This window comes from Trachurus trachurus (assembly GCF_905171665.1).
Source record: "Trachurus trachurus genome assembly, chromosome: 20".
Taxonomy (NCBI): Eukaryota; Metazoa; Chordata; class Actinopteri; order Carangiformes; family Carangidae; genus Trachurus; species Trachurus trachurus.
The window spans coordinates 22,392,226-22,412,117 of NC_139911.1; the positions used below are offsets into that span (position 1 = coordinate 22,392,226).

General features: G+C 42.6%; 1 protein-coding gene across 1 annotated transcript; it reads left to right on the top strand.

The window, feature by feature from the left end:
* Positions 1–1,812: 1,812 nt before the first annotated feature.
* Positions 1,813–19,875, top strand: LOC311003554 (uncharacterized protein; the record flags this gene model as incomplete). The annotated part of the gene is made up of 14 exons (XM_083995321.1): positions 1,813–1,905; positions 4,033–4,143; positions 5,449–5,554; positions 5,673–5,821; positions 8,180–8,290; positions 9,815–9,925; positions 10,126–10,227; positions 10,453–10,560; positions 10,865–10,975; positions 11,067–11,177; positions 17,902–18,012; positions 18,541–18,651; positions 18,832–18,989; positions 19,872–19,875. 14 exons carry the CDS (start codon positions 1,813–1,815, stop codon positions 19,873–19,875), a joined length of 1,497 nt encoding a protein of 498 aa, XP_083851447.1.
* Positions 19,876–19,892: the final 17 nt, after the last annotated feature.

Genomic DNA, 19,892 nt, shown 5'->3' on the forward strand with positions numbered 1-19,892 from the left:
AACTTCATTTTCATGGTTTTAAGGCAATCACCCTTTAATTTCTTAAGTAAATATGGTAGAGAATTAGGCTGTAATTAGAATTATAAAGCCATTTTAAATAAACAATTAATTAATGATAATGATTAATTAAATAATCCGTCTGTCAAACATTATTTACAAATTTACACTTCAATTTCTCTGTGTAGATATGTTTAATGATTTATTGCCATATTTTGGTCCTTTAAATCTCATGTTGTTTCTTTCAACTGATTTTAGATGAAGTACAAGAAGGGGAAAGACGTGTCCAGCTCTCTGTACTCCACTCTGCCTGAGACTATGGACACGCTTCACGCTAAAGAAGCTTCTGAGCTGCAGAGTGAGGTAAAGACACACGTCTACCTGCCTATTTCTGTGTTACAGCTACAGCTGGATAACTGCCTGTGCTCTGGTCTGCATTCAGCTGAAGTACAAGGCGGGACTGAAGAAAGGTCTCTCCACCAGTCTGTTCCACCAGCTGCCTGAGACCTTGGAGACGGCCCACGCTAAAGACGTGTCCGAGCTGCTGAGCGAGGTAACAGCAGGAAGGAGAGGGAGCGAACTCTTCCTGGGAAAGTCTCTGTTCAACTTCACAGGTTGTTGAGACTGTTCTTGTATTTTCTTTTCCAGGTGAAGTATAAAGAGGAAGGTAAGCAGGAGATGAGCATCAACCTGTACTCGGTGATGCCTGAGACCATCGACACCCAGCACGCTAAAGAGGCATCAAACCTGCAGAGTGAGGTATTAAGACAGTTACATCTTTTTGATAACAGAGCTATGCAGTGGTGACATCCCTCGTCATTTAATAGAGTCTAGTCTCAGTCCAGAATGAACACCACTTAAACAAAGCTTCAGTTTCTTCCACAACATTGATAAGTACAAATCTGATTGCATATAAACTCCTCAAAAAAAAAGTTTGGGAACGTTATTTCTGTCAACAATTTCTCCCCTTTAAAGGGATAGTTCACCCAAAATTCAAATTTCACTCATTATCTACTCACCCTCATGTCAACTAAGAGCTGTGAGAATTTTCAGAGTCCTCCGTTCCTTCTCTGAGTTACGGGGGGGGGGGTCCGCGCAGCAGTATTTGTCCATATAATGATTGTCAATGGATACCAACTTTCTTCGTCCAAAAAGACACACCAAAAAACATCCAAATACCTCCATACTGCTCGTGTGTAATGTCCGTCTTGTACTGAAGCCCCGACATGAGAAATTGTTCCGAAAAAAATTAAATAAGTCTATATTTTAAGCTTGTTTGTAGCGGAAGCTCCCAGTATCTCGGTTCACTGCTCTTCCTGTGTCAGTGCAAATCTCGCGTGATTTGCACTGACCGGCGGAACAATTTCTCATGTCGGGGCTTCAATACCAGAGGGACATTACAGACGAGCAGCATGGAGGTATTTGGATGTTTTTTGGTGTGTCTTTTTGGACGAAGAAAGTTGGTATCCATTGACAACCATATATGGACAAATAATGCTGCACGGACCCCCCCGTAACTCAGAGAAGGCACGGAGGACTCTGAAAATTCTCACAGCTCTTAGTCGACATGAGGGTGAGTAGATAATGAGTGAAATTTGAATTTTGGGTGAACTATCCCTTTAATAATGCCAATTGGTGTTGTATTTTATATTGTTGATTAGTCACCTTTACAATGAGGTACAACTTGTAAGAATTGTGCATTCATGGAATGAGCAACACAGCTAAACAGGTGGGTAGTGCCCCCCCAAAAATGTGCCAAAATGCCCAAGACAGAACTTGTCATTGAAGACAGTCTCAATGCAATGAGATATCGTAATGAGATTCTGGAGCCAGTGGCGTTCCCATAATCTCCGGGATCTGAGGCCTAACTCCATCCTCCAGGAGGACGAGTGTAACGGAGGTCCACGGGTATAGTCACAGTCACGAGGTACCAGTAAGGAGAAGTGACAGCGTGTGGCGCTTAGCGGTACGTGCAAACCGTTTCGCCAAGAGGTCAATCTCTTGGCGAAACGGTTTGCATTGTCGCCCGTGGTGCGAGAGACTCACTCAGGGCAGGCCAGACAACATCGGTCACACAAGAGCCCCCCTCCACAGAGATAGAATTGTTAGGGAGGAATTTGTGGTGATGCCGATGAAGAAGAAGAAGTACCAGAGTCCTGGATGTCTTATGCTGAAGGAGTTTATTTAGGCTTGGCCAAGGAGAACAGAAGAGTCGTCATCACAACATAAGTGCATGAGTCCACCTCAATTCTATGGGTCAAACAGTAAAGCTCAGATTCTTATACTAGAAATGGAACGAGATAGCAAAGGAGAGATGTGTTAAAGGGATAGTTCACCCAAAATTGAAATTTCGTCCAAATTTGGATGAACCAGGGTCCGTCCTCTTCCTAGTCCGTCCAAATTTGATGAACCGGGAAGAGGAGCTTCGAGAAGCTTCCGCTACAAACAAGCTTGAAATATAGACTTATTTAATTTTTTTTGGGACAATTTTGCATTTTGGGCCTTCAATACAAGAGGGGCATTACATACGAGCAGCATTGAGGTATTTGGATGTTTTTAGGTGTGTCTTTTTGTTACGAAGACAGTTGGTATCCATTTGCAACCGTTATATGGACATGCACTGCTATGCCGAGACCCCCTGTAACTCAGAGAAGGCACGGAGGACTCTGAAACTTCTCCCAGCCCTTAGTCCACATGAGGCTGAGTAGATAATGAGTGAAATTTCAATTTTGGGTGAACTATCCCTTTAACATCCGATTGGCTATAGTGCATAAACATGAAGATAAGGATTCACACCAGCTAGGAAGTGAGAGAGAAACAATAGTTTTTCTCTCTCCCCCCACACAAAGTGTGATCCAGTGACGGAGAGCGTTATCATCTGACTCTCCAGCTGTGTCTGTAAGCAGCCGGAGAGTGAGATTGAAGACGCCAAAGAGCGACCATGGCCTTGGCATGTTCCTCAGAGGGAAAATAGGGCAGATAACTGACCCCAGCAGTAATCTATCAGAAAGTCACTATGACACAGAGGAATTGATACATTAACTACACAAACTATCTATAGGGAAGTGAAATTATTCTCTAACAAGGATCATCACAGAGTACTGTACAGTAGCTCCAGAATTTGATTTAGATGGAGTGACCTGCTCTGAGTCCAGACCTCAACCCAACTGAACGCTTGTGGGATCAGCTTTACTTGGGCGTGAACAACCCATACAATACCTTCCTTAAATCTGTATCAACTGGGAAGTGGTGAAAGGAAAGCAGTTTATCAGACTCCTGACGTTTGTACGGCTTGCAGCCAGGGACGCAGCCCACCCCGAGTGATGACGTGAGGAAAGATGGCGACGCTGTGAATATAGTCAATGGGATGCCATCCCATAGCAGAATGTGAGCAGGCTGGTGACCAGCATGAGGAGGAGCTGCCAGCTGCTGTGGCTACGTATGGCTCTCCCATAAGCTACTGAGGTCCAGGACGAGGTGTCAAATAAAGTGTAAAAATGGACAATATGTGTTTTTTTTTCTTTATTAGTTACCTCTGGAAGAGTGCAGTCATCCTCTGAACAACTCAAAACCAGAGTGAATACCAGGAGAATATTGCAGGGGGTTTTGGTACATCTTTTGGGGATGCTACACTACGACACGTTTAGCTGTGTCACTAATCCATGGTTGCACAATAAATGCAAGTTGTACTGCGTTGTAAAGGTGACTAATCAGCCTTTCCAAAGATATAAAAGACAACACCAAGTGGTTTTATTAAAAGAGAGAAATGATTGACTGATAAAATGTTTCCAAACTTTTTTGAGGAGTTTAGTTTCAATTGATTTGTGGACATTTCTTTTGACTTTCACATGTTCAAGATAAATCCTAATTTACACACTCAATAGAAAAAACACAAACAACTTGAGAAAACAAGTTTGAGAACACGCAGCGTGCATCATAATCCATCCATGCACGTTTTTGGTTGCCTTGGAAACACCTCCATTATATTCTGGTTTGTCATGAGGTGACGCCGTGTGATGCTCCCGTTTCCTGCAGGTGAAGTATAAAGAAGGTCTGAAGCAGAAGACTGAGAGCAGTTTGTACCACCGCCTCCCAGAGACCACAGAGACACAGCTGGCCAAACAGCTGTCTGAGCTGCAGAGTGAGGTAGGTTGTTATTTCAGTCAAACCAGGAACAGATCTCATCTAACATGTTGTTTTTGTGTTACATCCTTTGTCCCACCAACACGCCAAAGGGGTTTTCCTGTAGTTTTCCTGTATTGAGTCCAAATTGGTTTTTAATTGTTGCCATAAACAGTGAGTGAGGAGAAAGATGAGTCAAATCTGAGAGAGAGGTGGGGAGAGATGCAGGATCTCTACACTTCTCACAGCTTTAAAACGTGTGTATTGTGTATAAGTGTAGCGCCATTGATTCAGTACAAAAAATAATGTCCCGTAGTCAGAATCACTAACACTTTAGAGGTGCCACCACTCACTTTTGGGTGCAAAGCACATTCATAAGACCTTTCCGGTCTTCGAAATGCATTCACGACAGCTTCATAAGGCATGACTCAGAATCAGGTTACATTGCTATGAAATAACAAACTGGGATTTTTTTTTTTTTTTTTGGAGGCAAATGAAGAGGAGAGGAGACGCCGCAGATGAGTGCACATATAAAGTTATAGCCTTGATAACAGTTAAGCGAGGTTATACGAGGACCACAATTTCACACCATACAACTATCACAGCTTAATATAAACATATTTCATATAGGCTACTGCAATAATACACAAACATATGCATTAAAACCTCAACAAATAACTTAAAATGTCTAGGGCTGCCATGTTGTCGTGACGTCAAGTCGGAAAGTCGGAGCTCTGAAATCATACCCGAGTTTCCGACCTGTAATTTCCGAGTTCAGCGCCGTTCAATTCGTTTTTGACAAGTCGGAGCTTGTTTTTTTCCGACTTCCGAGTTGTCTTGAACGCACCATTACTGTATGCATTGTTTGCTTTATTCCTGTCGCCATAAGTTGCCCAGACACCAAACCATTCCAGGTTGAGCATCATTTGTAATTCAGTTATGAATCCTTAACTACCTGTATAGTAAAGTGACATGCACAGTAACATTCATAAACCATCATAAGAAATTTTACAAATAACGGCTAGTTCTTGTATTTCCAGGTGTAATTAAGGTACTTTTATTTTGAAAAAAATTCCCAGTTCATTATTCCATAGCAATGTAACCTTATGAACACCTTATGATAGGTGAATGTGCTGTGCACCCACCCGTCAAGTAAAGCGTTACCCCAGAATCTACATCCATATGTACAAAGCCTCAACTTTAGTTTAGTTTATTTGCTTATTTGAAAATGGACAATGCACATTCATCAAACATTTGAACTAAATGTGAATGCACAAAGTTTCTAGACCTAGAAGCTGCTCAAACCTCAAAACTCATTTCATATTTCAGACCAAGTACAAGGAGGCGGGGAAGAAGGAGGCGAGCTCCTGCCTGTACTCGCTGCTGCCTCACACCATGGACACGCAGCACGCTAAAGAAGCTGCAGAGCTGCTCAGTGAGGTAACGCTGCTGCTGCTGCTATTAGAGTTCCAGTGTGGTTGTCTGACCTGTGGGAGTTGTTTGGGTCCGATGCTGCTCCGCTATGCAACACAGCGCCTCTCCTTTTATCTCAGGTAAATTCAGATTCTCCTCATCCGCCTCTCTTCCACAGATCAAGTACAAAGAAGGTGGGAAGAAGGAGATGTCCAGCTCTCTGTATGCAACTCTGCCCGACACCTCAGAGACCAGCTTCGCCAGAGAGATGACTGACATGATGAGCCAGGTGAAACACTACAGTTACAAAATACAAACCTGTCTATCTCAATATAGTAGAATAAGATGGAGGCCATATCAGCAGTCTTCTCCATGATAGTGGAGCTACTGAACCAGACCAGAAGATACCATTTTGACCTTTGCACGTGTTTGTAGTTAATGAGCTGATTAGAGTGTGACATCATTAGGTTACAATAGTGAACTTTGAACACAATTTGAATTGAACGACTGATATTAATACATTTTTTCATGATATTCTAATTTATTGAGATGCACCTGTTTCTACAAAACTTGACTCAACATCAACACTTCCCTAGCTTCTCTCTCTCTCTTACTGTCCCTGTAATAAAACAACAACAACAAAAAATGATTCAAAAATAACTAAAAAAGTTGTTTTCTCACTGGAAAGTTTGTTCTTAAATTATATACTGTATATTGCAGTGAGTTTGCAGTTTGACCTGTTGAGCCACCTGCTGCTGTAACAGCCTCTTGGTTAAGTTAGTTTAGCAGTTAATTGGAATTCTTTGATTGTAGTTACTACCTCAATCTTGAAGAATTGGCAGACCTGTAAATAAGAGTGTTACTGGTACTAATGTAAATCATAATCTAATCTCATGTTTGGATCTTTGAGGCTGTTTAAGTCAAGATACTTTAAAGAGGAACTAAGCAGGATTTCTCCCGTGACACAAATATACATGTCGTAACATTGTATGTGTTATATAACATTATCCACCGCTCCATGGATTGATTTTTCACTGGCTTCATTGTAAACAAATGCACATGGCCAGGTGGAGGGTTAGCAACACAGGGGAGAAGCAACCAGACTTGCATACCTTAGTTCCTCTTTAAACGTCTTCATCTCTTTCATTCATATTTGTATTTCTGCTGATGTTCTGTGTTGTTCTATTATTAGAAATGTTCTATTAACAAATCCCATAAATCTCAAACAAACCATGACACAAAAATTGTGTGTGCAGCTAAAGCCTGTTACATCCTCCTCTGAGCCACAAATCGTTCTGAAAACTGAAAATAGTCCTCGAAAAATTCTCTGTCTCCTCCGGTTTGATGGCTGGTGTGGGTCTTTTTATGGGAGTTAATGACAGTAAGAAAACTAGAGAGTAAGACGAGCCTTGTCTTCTAATGGCTCAGATTTAGAACTGTGGTTAACCTCTAGACTTCCCCTGCTCACATTAGAAACGAGTCAGACAATGAGAAACAACTATTTCCTATTTTTCATTAACTATCATTATAAAGTGACAGGACAAAAAGTGAAAGCTCAGCCATTGTACAGAATCATGCATTGTTTGATTTTGGACTGAGATAAAATAAAGACTATGATGGATTGCTGACGGGCTGATCCTCAGTAAGAATGCTGTTTGATTAGTCATAAATAATCACTTGCCCCCCCACCATCTAATGCTCTCTGATGTCTATAGCTCCGGCGCCCATCGGAGGCAGCATCAAAGGGGTTTCACAGTCTGCTCCTAACCTGCACTGAAGAAAAGTCATTAAAGGGATAGTTTAACATTTTGGCAAATTGGCCCATTGCCATAATCGTTATAGTCATAGCAGTAGGTTCATTACCTTTATTTGTCGGTGTAAGCTGTTTTTAGAACGGAGGAGCGGAGCGGCAGGCTGCTCAGAGCTACGCTATGGAGGCTAAAGGAATTTCTTGGATTCCCTCATCAAACTCATCAAATACAAAATCCCCAAACTCCAAAACCCTCTGGTGGACAAGTTGTGACCTGCACATTCACCACACTATGAGATAATAATGGAACGTTACGAAACGGAGCCGTTTTCGAGGTAAATACAGGGTAAATACAGCGTCTGCTTGCTGAAAAACTGTCCCTGAACACAACGCACATCAGCGGTTTTGCATGAATTTACCTCTAAAACAGTTCCGTCTCGTAACGTTCCATTATTATCTCATAGCGTGGTGATTGTGCAGCTCACAACTTGTCCACGACAGCCTTTTGGAGTTGTTGGGTTGTGTATTTGATGAGTTTGATGAGGAAAACCAAGAAATTCCCTTAGCCTCCATAGCATAGCCCTGAGCAGCCTGCTGCTCCGCTCCACCGTTCTAAAAATAGCTTACACCGACAATTAAAGGTAACAAACCTACTGCTATGACTATAGCGATTATGGCAATGGGCCAATTTGCCAAAATGTTGAACTATCCCTTTAACAATATCTGATCTGGGGCCAGGGAGACATGGGAAACCAGATTCATACCAAGCCTTGTCAGTGAAAACAAACAGTCTGGGTTCTCACCGTGAAGCTGTTCTGTAGATTCACAGATCTTTACATGTGTGTTGTTTTATGTATAAAACAAACCTATAATCTGACTTGTCTGCACCTCTTGCAGAACAAGTACAAGGAGAACGGGATGAGGAACCTCTCTCAGAGCTTCTACAGCCAGCTGCCAGAAACTACAGAGACCCAGTTTGCTAGAAGTGTCTCTGAGCTGCAGAGCGGGGTGAGGGAGATAAATGTTTGATGAATGAAAATTCTGCTATCTGACCATTGACCCTTTGCCCTGATATATATCTGTCATAAATGTAGTGAAAGAGGTTACTGTACTTTTAATTGTGCTCTCAGGTGGCACACAGATTCCACCACTCAGAGTCTGAAGCACTTTAAGTGGTGGACGACAAAAGTTCAGTCCATTTTGCTGTTAAGTAGTGATTAACAGAGGTTGTAACACAATCACATTGAAGCTGGAAGCAGGTCAAGTAGACAGAGCCATATCAGTAAATATTAACAAACTTAATCATCGTAATTATAGTGGTTGTGTTTTTTTATTCTAAGCAGACCTTTATAGTACGTAAAGCTATCTAATTTTGTCTATGTATGTCCTTGAAAGCATTATATTAAAGTAATACATCACGGCAGTGAAGAACGCCCCTTAGCTGTGGTATAATGAGCGTATATCAGTGATTTTATAACACAGTTACCAATAATGGCAATATGGAAGAGGAATACACAGTCAATTTCATGTAGTTTTTATTCAATAAGAAATACATATTATCTAATAAAATATCTGCACTGTTAAAAAAATAAAAATAGTCCCACCTCTCCGGACGTTAGCTCTGCATGTCGTCTTTTTTTCAGGAGAAAGTCACGTCTCAATCCACTCTACCATTGTTAACCCTCCCCGGAGGTGAAAGTTAACCATGAACATGTGAATTCAACTAATTTAGTCTATTTGTTAACCTCATAAAAACACTGGCTACCTTTTGCTACCTATTGTCACAGTTTGTTGTCATTGATCCATGACAACAAACTTTCATTGATACTTCCCTGACGCGGAGTGATATGCTGTGATAACAGCTGTGGAATACGCTCATTATAACACAGTTAACAACCAATCAGATTGCTGGATTTCCCCCTTCCGTTTAAAACATACAATAATGTTACACCACGATGTTCATATTTTATCAGGAGAAATAAAAACATAGTGCTATCAGACTGGAAAAGTCTCGGTTCTCACGTAGGCAAGGTCCTAATCACAGCGGTATATTTAAAGTCTTTCTTTGTTGGATCAATTGCAAATACACCCACTAAACATCAGTCAGTGTTAGAACCCAGAAACAGTCACATGGTCCAGACGAAAAGTGAAGCTTCATCTGTCATCAGTCATGTTATATGTCTGAAATGATACACAAAAAGCTCTACTATATATACTACAACACAGATGTAACATGTTTGTGTATGTGTCTCGTTCTATCTGATCCCAAGGAACAGTCTTTGAAAATGTTCACATCCATGCAGACGATACACTACTCTATGTTTCACTTTATTTTCAGCAGCATGATTAAACACTATCAGTCTCTATAGCAACCTGTGTCAGCAGGTATGTGCCGCCCCATCGGGTGACTGTCCTACAGAACCACTGACCTACTGAACTACTGGATTATTGCTGATGCTGAGCTTAAAGTCCCAAGAACTTTATTTAAAAGTCACATGAATGTGTCCAACAGTAGTTTGTGTTGTGTTTCAGATGAAGTACAAAGAAGCAGGGAAAAAAGAAGCCATGAGGTCTTTGTACTCAACTTTACCTGAGACTCTGGAGACTCAACACGCTAAAGAGGCCTCACAGCTGCAGAGCCAGGTACAAAGTACAAAGTAAAGCATTTTTTTAATTTATTTTTTAACAGTTTAATGAAATAATTCCCATCCACACAGATCAGACAGGGCACTATGGGATCCATGTAACATTTGCTTTAGGTGTGGACTGGTTTCATCCTGTTCTCTCATCATATGATATCGATGCTGTAGAAAGTGACAGTTTGACTTGATTGTGTGCTCCAGCTGAACTACAAGCAGAACTCAAACTCCTCCAGTCTTTACCACCTGATGCCAGAGACCATCGAGACCCATTTCGCCAAAGAGCAGACAGAGCTGTTCAGTGAGGTACGACTGCTCCACCAATTAAAATACTGAAATCATCGGCGCATCGCTTTCAGGGTTTATTATGTAACAACTAAGCTTTTATTTGCTATAGTCACAGCAAACATATCTCAAAGCCTGACCTCATCATGACTTTATCCTGCTGTAGGGTTTGGGTTATTCTGATATAAAGATGAACAGATGAATGAACCAACTCTCCCTCCTGGCTTTGTTTTATTTCATCACCAGGTCAAGTACAAAGAGGAAGGAAAGAAAGAGATGAGCATCAACCTGTACGCCATGCCCGACACCATCGACGCCCAGCACGCTAAAGAGCTGACAGAGATGCAGAGTGAGGTGCGTTCAGGCTCCAGCGGATTTCATGCTTCAACAGAATTACCTGCACACTTGATGTAATTTAGAAATTGATTATTTAATATCTTTAATCTTGCAAATGAATCTAAATGATTATCTTTAAAGATAACTGGGGTTGTTTCCACCCACCTGATCTTTCCAGATTTCTCTTCCTCTCTCTGTCACATATAGTTTAACTTCCATGAATAAAATGTATAAATGTCAATAATCCAGTTTAACGGCTGCAGGGCTTCAGATGTTCTTGCCTCAGTTTTTCTGTTTTCTGTTTCCTTGTTGTCTGTTTCAGGCCAAATACAAAGAGGCTGGTAAGAAGCAGACTTCAACATCTCTGTATCATCGACTAGCAGAAACCCTGGAGACGCAACACGCTAAAGAGGCTTCACAGCTGCAGAGCCAGGTATACATACACACGTGTGTCACACACACTTTGACTGTTATATTCACTGACTCTTCGTCCTCACTGAGCAGCCATGTTGTTTGTCTCTCAGATCCCGTATAAAGAGGCCTCCAAGAAGGAGATGATGTGTCCAGTTTACCACCAGCTGCCAGACACTCTGGAGAACCAGTTTGCCCGAGTGCTGACAGACATGCAGAGCCAGGTGAGAGGATCACAGCCAAGAGACACATCATACATACTTGCCAACATTGGGTTGTGAAAAATAGGAAGATTTTTTTCAGCAGTGTATCGGCCCAAGGAACAAGGTCCCTTCGCCAGGTATGCGTATAAATTGTCGTCATTTCTTGCCTTGTATTTTAAACCTGATGAAGGAACCTTGTTCTGAAAATTTTGTTTCTTTGATATTCAATAAATGATTCTGTTTACCATTGAGGACAATTGCACATCAAATTAAAAAGTGTGTGCCACTGACTGTGCCACCATCTAAATGATTAAGTGAACTGAACACTGAACTTGAACTTCAAATTCCATAAAGTTCTGCTGCTAATGAGGCATGTAATTAAACAAGAAAATGCATACAAAATAGCATAAATACAACAGGAGACTATTAATACAGATTACACCAAAAAAGTCCAAGCTATAGCCTGTAAATGAGTCTTGGATAATGCACAGGAATTAAAAGTATTCATCCCCTAATAACTTCACAAACATATTGTATCAACAGCAGAGATACATCAGTATGCCCTCTGGCCCCCAAAATGTGAGAATTGACAACAAAATCTGTAATTTTCAGGCTCCCTAGGTTGAAATCCATGTGGTTTGATGAGCTGTTCCCTCAGTTGGCATTTGATGATGTCATTAGTTTTCGATTTTGCATAATACCACTTCTACCTGTGAGTACCAGTACCGGTAGAAGGGGTGGGATGGGGTGAGCACTCAGCTGTGATGTTTGATCCTTGGGGTATTTTGACTGAATCAATCAATCAATCAAACTTTATTTATAGAGCACTTTTCCTACATAGCCATGTAACACAAAGTGAAGCATGTCACAGACATGTCTTTAAGACACCTGGGAACTATTTTAATTTGTGAAAAAGGGGCATGATATGGGACATTTAATATTAAACAAGCTGAGCTGTAGTCATGTGACCTTAGTATTGAACATAACAAGCACATAACAACTTAGATCAGTTTCTCAGTCTTCCATCTCGCTGACATTGACATAGCCCTAGTCTCGTGGACCGGGCGAAGTCTAACCTCAGCGCAGCTTCGCCACGTCAACGGGGTGTGGCCCAGGTCCATTTCGCAAGATTGGTGGGCCGCGCAGTCAGACTTAGACCAGCGCAACCCCTCCCCTCGTCCCTCCCACCGGCGCAAACGGCAAAGAGGGAGGAGACAGGGCGGGAGGGAGACAGGAGGAGGAGAGAAAGGCGTGGAGTGGGTTTGACACAGCCGAGTCAGATCTTCACCAATCAAATGAGCTCCTCTCCTCACCTTTAACTGCGCGGCGGGTGATGCGCGCTGCAAGTTTGTCATTTTATACTTGGACATGGACGGAGGAGACAGCGACGCCAGAGGCCGAACCTCTCCCAGGAGGAAACAGCTGTTTTGGTCCGGAGGTCCGAGATCAGAGTGACCAATAATGAGTTTACTAATATACTTAAAGGGATAGTTCACCCTAGAATGATATTTCGCTCATTATCTACTCACCCTCATGTTGACTAAGGGCTGGAAGAATTTTCAGAGCCCACCGTCCCTTCTCTGAGTTACAGGGGGTCTTGGCGTAGCAGTGCATTTCAATGCAACGGTTGCAAAGGGACACCAGAGCTCTTCGTAAAAAAACACACACAAAAAAACATCCAAATACCTCCATGATGCTCATATGTAATGTCCGTCTTGTGCTGAAGCCCCAAATTGCGTAATTGTCCCGAAAAAAATTAAATAAGTCTATATTTTAAGCTTGTTTGTAGCGGAAGCTTCTCGAAGCTCCTCTTCCTGGTCCGTCCAAATCTCGCGTGATTCGCAGTAACCGCACTGACGCCGGCGCAAATCACGCGAGATTTGGACGGACCAGGAAGAGGAGCTTCGAGAAGCTTCCGCTACAAACAAGCTTAAAATATAGACTTATTTAATTTTTTCGGGACAATTACGCAATTTGGGGCTTCAGCACAAGACGGACATTACATACGAGCATCATGGAGGTATTTGGATGTTTTTTTGTGTGTGTTTTTTTACGAAGAGCTCTGGTGTCCCTTTGCAACCGTTGCATTGAAATGCACTGCTACGCCAAGACCCCCTGTAACTCAGAGAAGGGACGGTGGACTCTGATAATTCTTCCAGCCCTTAGTCAACATGAGGGTGAGTAGATAATGAGCGAAATATCATTCTAGGGTGAACTATCCCTTTAACCAGGATTGATCTGATACACTGAGAACCGGTGCTCAGTGTAAGAAACAACAACTAATAAACTAATAAAGAAACTCACATTTATTCAAACCCTGTGTAAGCAAGATGAGAGGTGTAATCACAACATAAACAAACACCATGCGTAACGGATGAAATCAGCGTAAAGGACGCTCTCTCTCTCTCTCTCTCTCTCTCTCTCTCTCTCTCTCTCTCTCTCTCTCTCTCTCTCTCTGTCCGTCTCTTTTTTTCTCTTTTTTTTCTGTGAAAGAGATGCTGAGTATACTGTAGTAGGCTATATACTGACTATCTGACACAGAGGCTGTTGTGGTGGACTAAGAGAGATGAAGATTTGTGTTTTGTTTTTCATTACGGCTGCCTGATGCGGTCGCTCGCGCTAATGAATTAATAAGTAAATAAATAAATAAAGCGATCATCACAAGGGCAGAGTGGTATCTCAACACGGCAGCGACATGCAGTCATCCACCCTCAGTCCTGCTTTTGGGACATCCACAGCTGCTTTTCAGTGCCAGTTCGTCCCTGCTGTGTTAATTCAGGTGGAGTTTCCTTTACGCGTGCCACAGCCTTTGATCTCTGCTTTGATCTGACGTCAGATGTGACGGGACAATCTATATAGATATAAATTCACGTGTTGATTCCATTAGTTGCATTAAATAGTGGTTATTGTGGATATTTATTGCATTGAAATGTGCCTGGAACTGTGGAGATCTGCCTGTGAGGTCTTGGTGGCGTGTGTGCACTGCAGGTCAGTCAGTCAAACTTCCACTGCACCTGCTGCGCTCCGCCCTGCGCTGAGAGTAGACCTGGTTGGAGGTGGCGAGCTTTCAGCGCAACCTCGGCGAGACATTTTCGCACAAAACTTCCACTGCACCAAGCTGAATCTGTGACGCCTCCCCCTGCTGCGCGGCCACGCCTATCTCAGCGCAGCGCAATCTGCCAATCTGACTTTGTGCTAGGCTGCGCTGGTCGAAACTTGCATTAGACCGGCTGCGCTACCTTGCGCTACCTGCGCTGCGCCAGGAAACTAGGGCCCAATATGTCTTGCATATTAGCTTGCATATTATTGCATATTATGCATCTCTGGCTGTCAACCATAACCATGACAGTGATGTCACATGGCCTTGCTGAGCAGCTAACAGAGTGTTAGTCACTCTGGGATTAGAAAGTGAAGCAGTCAGAGGAACATGAGGAGGAGACTCTTGATGCTGTGATGTGATGGCTGCTGTGGTGCTTAGTTATGAATAAATATATGCACTGCTCAAAAATTAACACTTAGTATAAGACCAAGTCAGTTAAACTTAGAGATGCAGTATCAGTCTGTTCATTTAGGAAGGATAAGTCATTGTGAATCAGATTCAGACACAGTTGCAGACACAGCGTACAAAAATAAAATGTTTTTTTAATGTGGTGGTTGCATGTAATTGTTCTCTACTGATTCCTCTCTAGTTCTGCATGTTGCTTGTGTCCTTGTCCTCACCGGTAGCATGAGGTTGTATCTGCAGCCCAGTCAGGTTGCGCAGGTAGTCAAACTCCTCCAGGTTGGCAATTCCTGTACGTGCGTCATCAGAAGATTAGCTCCGTCTCTCTGTGCAGTCTCCACAGCCTGGAGGAGACACCAGGAGAGCAGGAGACTGGTGTGCAAAGTTCTGACCACACACTGTCAGAAACAGACTCCATGAGGCTGGCAAAGGGCCGGAGCCCACAGCCCAGCTCTGAGCAGCTTGATTGGCATATACCAGAGAACACAGCTGGAGACCTGCTCTCGTCATAGAGCAGATGTGATAGGCATTAAAGGGATACGCCTCACTCCCGAGTCCATGACCAGCAGATAGACACCATCCTTTCGACTGTGCGTGCAGTAACAAGGGAGATAGAGCCGTATCGCCCGTAATTACAGTAGCTTAGCTCAAATGCTGGAAGTGTATGGGTAGTGTTAGTGTTAGCCTTCTGTCAGCAGTCAGAAGCTGATTTCATTTTAGCTCTAAACTCTGTCAATATATCACTTTATCAACATTTCAAACATTTTTAGGTGAGAAAGTAGCCGTTTAGATCAGCAGTGTGTCTTTAATTTGTCTAAATACCAGGGGTCTCATTTATAAAACTGTGCGTGGGATCGTTACTAAAAGTGTACGTACGCCCAAAAGCCAAGTTTTGCGTGCGCCAGTAAATATTCAGACTTATAAAACCCTGCGTACGCACACTTGCAAGCAAACTTCCCTTTATAAATCACAGAGTTCCTACAAGTGTGCGCAGCTGAATCCGCTTCACGTTCCGCCCTGTACACGCCCTGTTTTAGCCGTAGATGGTCAATGCAAACCACCACATGAATGCGATCTGCATGTCAATGAGCCTGACGTGCTCTTGTTCTGTCGGTGTTGTGCAGGTGTGAAAGTGGCGACGTGACGTGTTGCTGCAGCTGTTAACGGCGTCAGCGGCTCAGAGCGCACACGGTGGTGTTTTGTTGCGCTGCCTCTCACATGCTGGACCCGGTTCGGCACATTTACAACAATGACAACAGTTTTAATCTGAGTTATTAACCATTCGTCATGGTCTCCCTCTCCCTCCTTTCTCCTCCAGCGGTGCCGTGGTGCAGAATTACGCACGGGGCTCACCGCTGTATTTATACATTTACAGTAATTAGACTGATCGATAAAACTTTGAATAATTAGCGGAATCAGTTACATTCTGAGGAATGATCAAACATGACACTTCTCTTGATAACAAGAAAACAGAATGTAACAATTGTGGGAACGATTACTGGATTTTTTTTCTCCAGGGTTTGAGATTTAATTGATTCTCGATCATATGTTCACAGTATCATAGGAACATATAGTTATTTACACCATGTATTTATCCCATGCAGCCGCGGCGTCCTCTCCTCCTCCTGCGCTCTGGGAGTGAACAATATGACGGAGAGACTGTGGTGATTAAATATAGAGAAGGAATTTTGATTTTGAATTTTAAGTTAGATTCTAAGAAGATGTTTCTGAAACACCAGTCCGATGCAACATAACGCTGTTGAATTAAATCACCGTGGCAACATGGATCTAACGCATACGGGTTGAAATTAAATGTGTGACGGCCGATAATAAAAACATAATCGTTCTTCTCAATCATCATTTCCTGAGTCTGACTTCAGTTCACCACCACGCCGTCTGTGTCGCCAATTCCCCTTTTCCTCCAAACCATGCGTACGCATGGGTCAGAGTTTGCTTAGAGCTGCGCACATTCTCCCGTCAAGTTTGTTTTTTATAGATCACAACCTTGGCGTGAAAAGTCACGTACGCCACTTTCAGGCCCGTTTTGTGCGTACGCAACGGTTATAAATGAGACCCCAGCTGTTTACAATTTTATTCGGACAAATTCAGCGCTCAATCTAGCCGTTGTGACCAACGGACTTCCGGTTACAAAATAAAACACCCGTTGCCCTTTTCATACAGAAAACCATGACAATAGAATTTGTGCTTTTACTTTGAAATAGGAAGCTAACCTACCCTCGATGTAGCTACAGTAGCTTGAACCAAAATAAACCGTCTTTGCTTGAACCCTCCGTTTTGACCGATCTCGTCCTGTTACCGGCATTTGACCACTCAAGATGCCTTACCGGAGAGTTTTGTCAGCTCTGAGACGAAGATCGACCCGCCGGTTTCCGGAGTTGCTAAAGATTTTCTCTGATGACTTTAGGTAGAGGCAGGCTAACACTACCTATACACTTCCAGCGTTTGGGCTAAGCTAATTACGGCTGATACGGGCTCTATCTCCCTTGTTACTGCACACACAGTCGAAAGGATGGTGTCTATCTGCTTGTCATGGACTCTGGAGTGAGGCAAGACATGTAAAAAAAAATGTTGCCGTATCCCTTTAAAGAGTCTGGAGACACAGTGGTGAATGTTACCCTGCCTGTAACATCATGCAGTATGAGTGATTGTGAGACCTTAGACCGGTCCTGTGGGTTCCTCCTGGTGCAGGTCAGTGTCTGGTGCGTGTGAAGGCCGGTTCTGGCTGATGAAGGTGTTGACAGGCCCTCCAATCCCCCTGACCTTAATCCAGTTGGACCCCTATGAGACATTATGCGCCAGTGTATCCGACACTGCCAGGCACAGCCACAGACTGCGCAGGAGCTCATGATCCTGATCCAGGGTCTGGAAGGAGATCACCCAGGACACTGTCCACTGACTCATCAGCTGCCCAGATGAGTCAGATGAGGAGGGAATACAAACATGTGGAGGCCGTACACATGAGTAGTTCTGATGAAATGTGCACAAGTTGAATAAACCTGCAGGTTTTCACTTTGTGTCGTTGTAAGCTCCTATAGTGGGTCGATTATTTTGGTCTTCACTGTCTCAACAAATTGCACAATGTACATCAGTAAAGATTTTTCTCATGTGTTTCTGTGGAGCTCTCATTTCCTCTGTTGGATACTGTCTGATAAGTTTTTGGTAAAACCACTGGAACTACTTATTGATGTTGTTACAAACAGTGTTTTTGGTCTTTACTTGCAGAACAAGTACAAGGAGGACGGGATGAGGAACCTGTCTCAGAGCTTCTACAGCCAGCTGCCAGAAACTACTGAGACTCAGTTTGCAAAAAGTGTCTCTGAGCTGCAGAGCGAGGTGAGACCACGATGATGACAATCTATTTGTTCATCTTCTGTTGTATAAAATGATCTGAGCTGATACATAAACCTTGACAAGGTAATGAGAACCTTTAGTGCAGCAGATAAATAATCTTTCAAATGTGGAAACAAGTCTGTTTATTTCTCTGAGACCAGTGATTAGAAAAATCCCATTTGACACTTGAAATTTCATGACTGCCACATATTTTACCCTATGGACATACTGTATAATATGATTTGCAATTGAAACATTTACTATTATTATGTCAAATTTACAATTCTTAATTTCAATTAAACATTATTTGAAAGAGAGTTTTGGCCTCATAAATGTATATACATTTTTAGAAATTTATAAGCTCAGTAGAGCAGCATAAATCTTCAGTTTGTGATCCTAGATTGTGTATATAATATAGGCTATTCATATTCACATTGATATTGACATTCATATTTATATTCATTTTTAAATCTACCTAAGAACAACATTTTTTAAAAGTCACTTAAAAATGTTTTGTGCTGTTGTTTTCAGACTAAGTATAAGAAGTCCGGGCGGCAGGAGGCAGGCAGCTGTTTGTACTCTGTGATGCCTGAAACTCTGGACACTCAACATGCAAAGCAGGTGTCACAGCTCCAGAGCCAGGTACTGAGCACATCACACACTCTTGTTACTGTAGACAACACTGTCCGACAAATTCCAGTCCACATTGCTGCTGAGTTACATTAAAAGGCAGAGAGCTCACGTCTGTCTGCCCATTAAAACCTATTGCTTTTTCCCATGATGCAGTTCTTCCCAGTCACTCTTCTCTGTCCCTCCCTGCAGGTGAAGTACAAAGAGGACATGCAGAAGGATCAGTCGTCCACTCTGTTCTCCAGCCTTCCTCAGACGCTCCAGACTGAGCTGGCCAAGGAGGTGACGGAGCTCCAGAGTCAGGTGACAAATACTGTCCTCAGCCACGCCCACCTCCTCTGCTGTGATTGGTCAGTTTGTGGGCATTTGCCATAACATACACAAAGGCTCTCTTAAAACGATCAGCTGCTTTTTAATGCTTCTCCTCAACAGAGAAGTACTGAATTAATTGATATATTCCACTCCAGATCATAACTATTAAATATCCGGTTTGTTTAGATAAAGTTACTGTTTTGTTTTTTATGAAAAAAACAAAACAGAAGTTATATTTTGCATTATCACTGTCTGGGACAGTGATTAGTAGCAAAGGCCAGGGCCGTTGTATAGGGGAGAAAGGTGATGATAATTCTAGGGGCCCAGCGCCCAGTAGGGCCCACAAAAAACCCCATAGTCTAATCTTTATGACTGAATTATTCTGCATAAGACCCTGACTAATACTCATAGTAATGCTGCATTAGCATCAAAACAAAGTTAATAGAACATAATAATACATACATAGTCTAAGAAAAAAAAGTCAGGGGCCCACTTTAATATTCTTTCAGGGGGCCCAGAATTCCTAGCAACGGCCCTGCATATTGCTACTAATCACTGTCCCATCTGCTGACACTGACAAACATGTCTGCATCATGATGAAATATATTTCTAGTTTCTACTCCAGTTTCAATGTGATCAAGGTTCAGAGTTAGACTATTATAGACAAAGATCTGTGCTGTTTGAATGAAAACAGCTCAGCAACCACCAGTCTGGTGTGGTTGAGCTGTTACAGAGTCTCTATTCTAAACACACACTGATGATGCCTCCAAAACAACAATAACAACAACAAAAGTTGTGCTGTTAGAGTGGAGTCACAGCTTCAGGATGAGTGGAAACCTGTCCACATCTGTTCACATCTGTTGTTTTGCTGTAACCCAATCTCTAAATCTAACTTTCTCTTCGCTTGAACGCACCCTCAGCTGACGGCCGCTGTTGCTGTG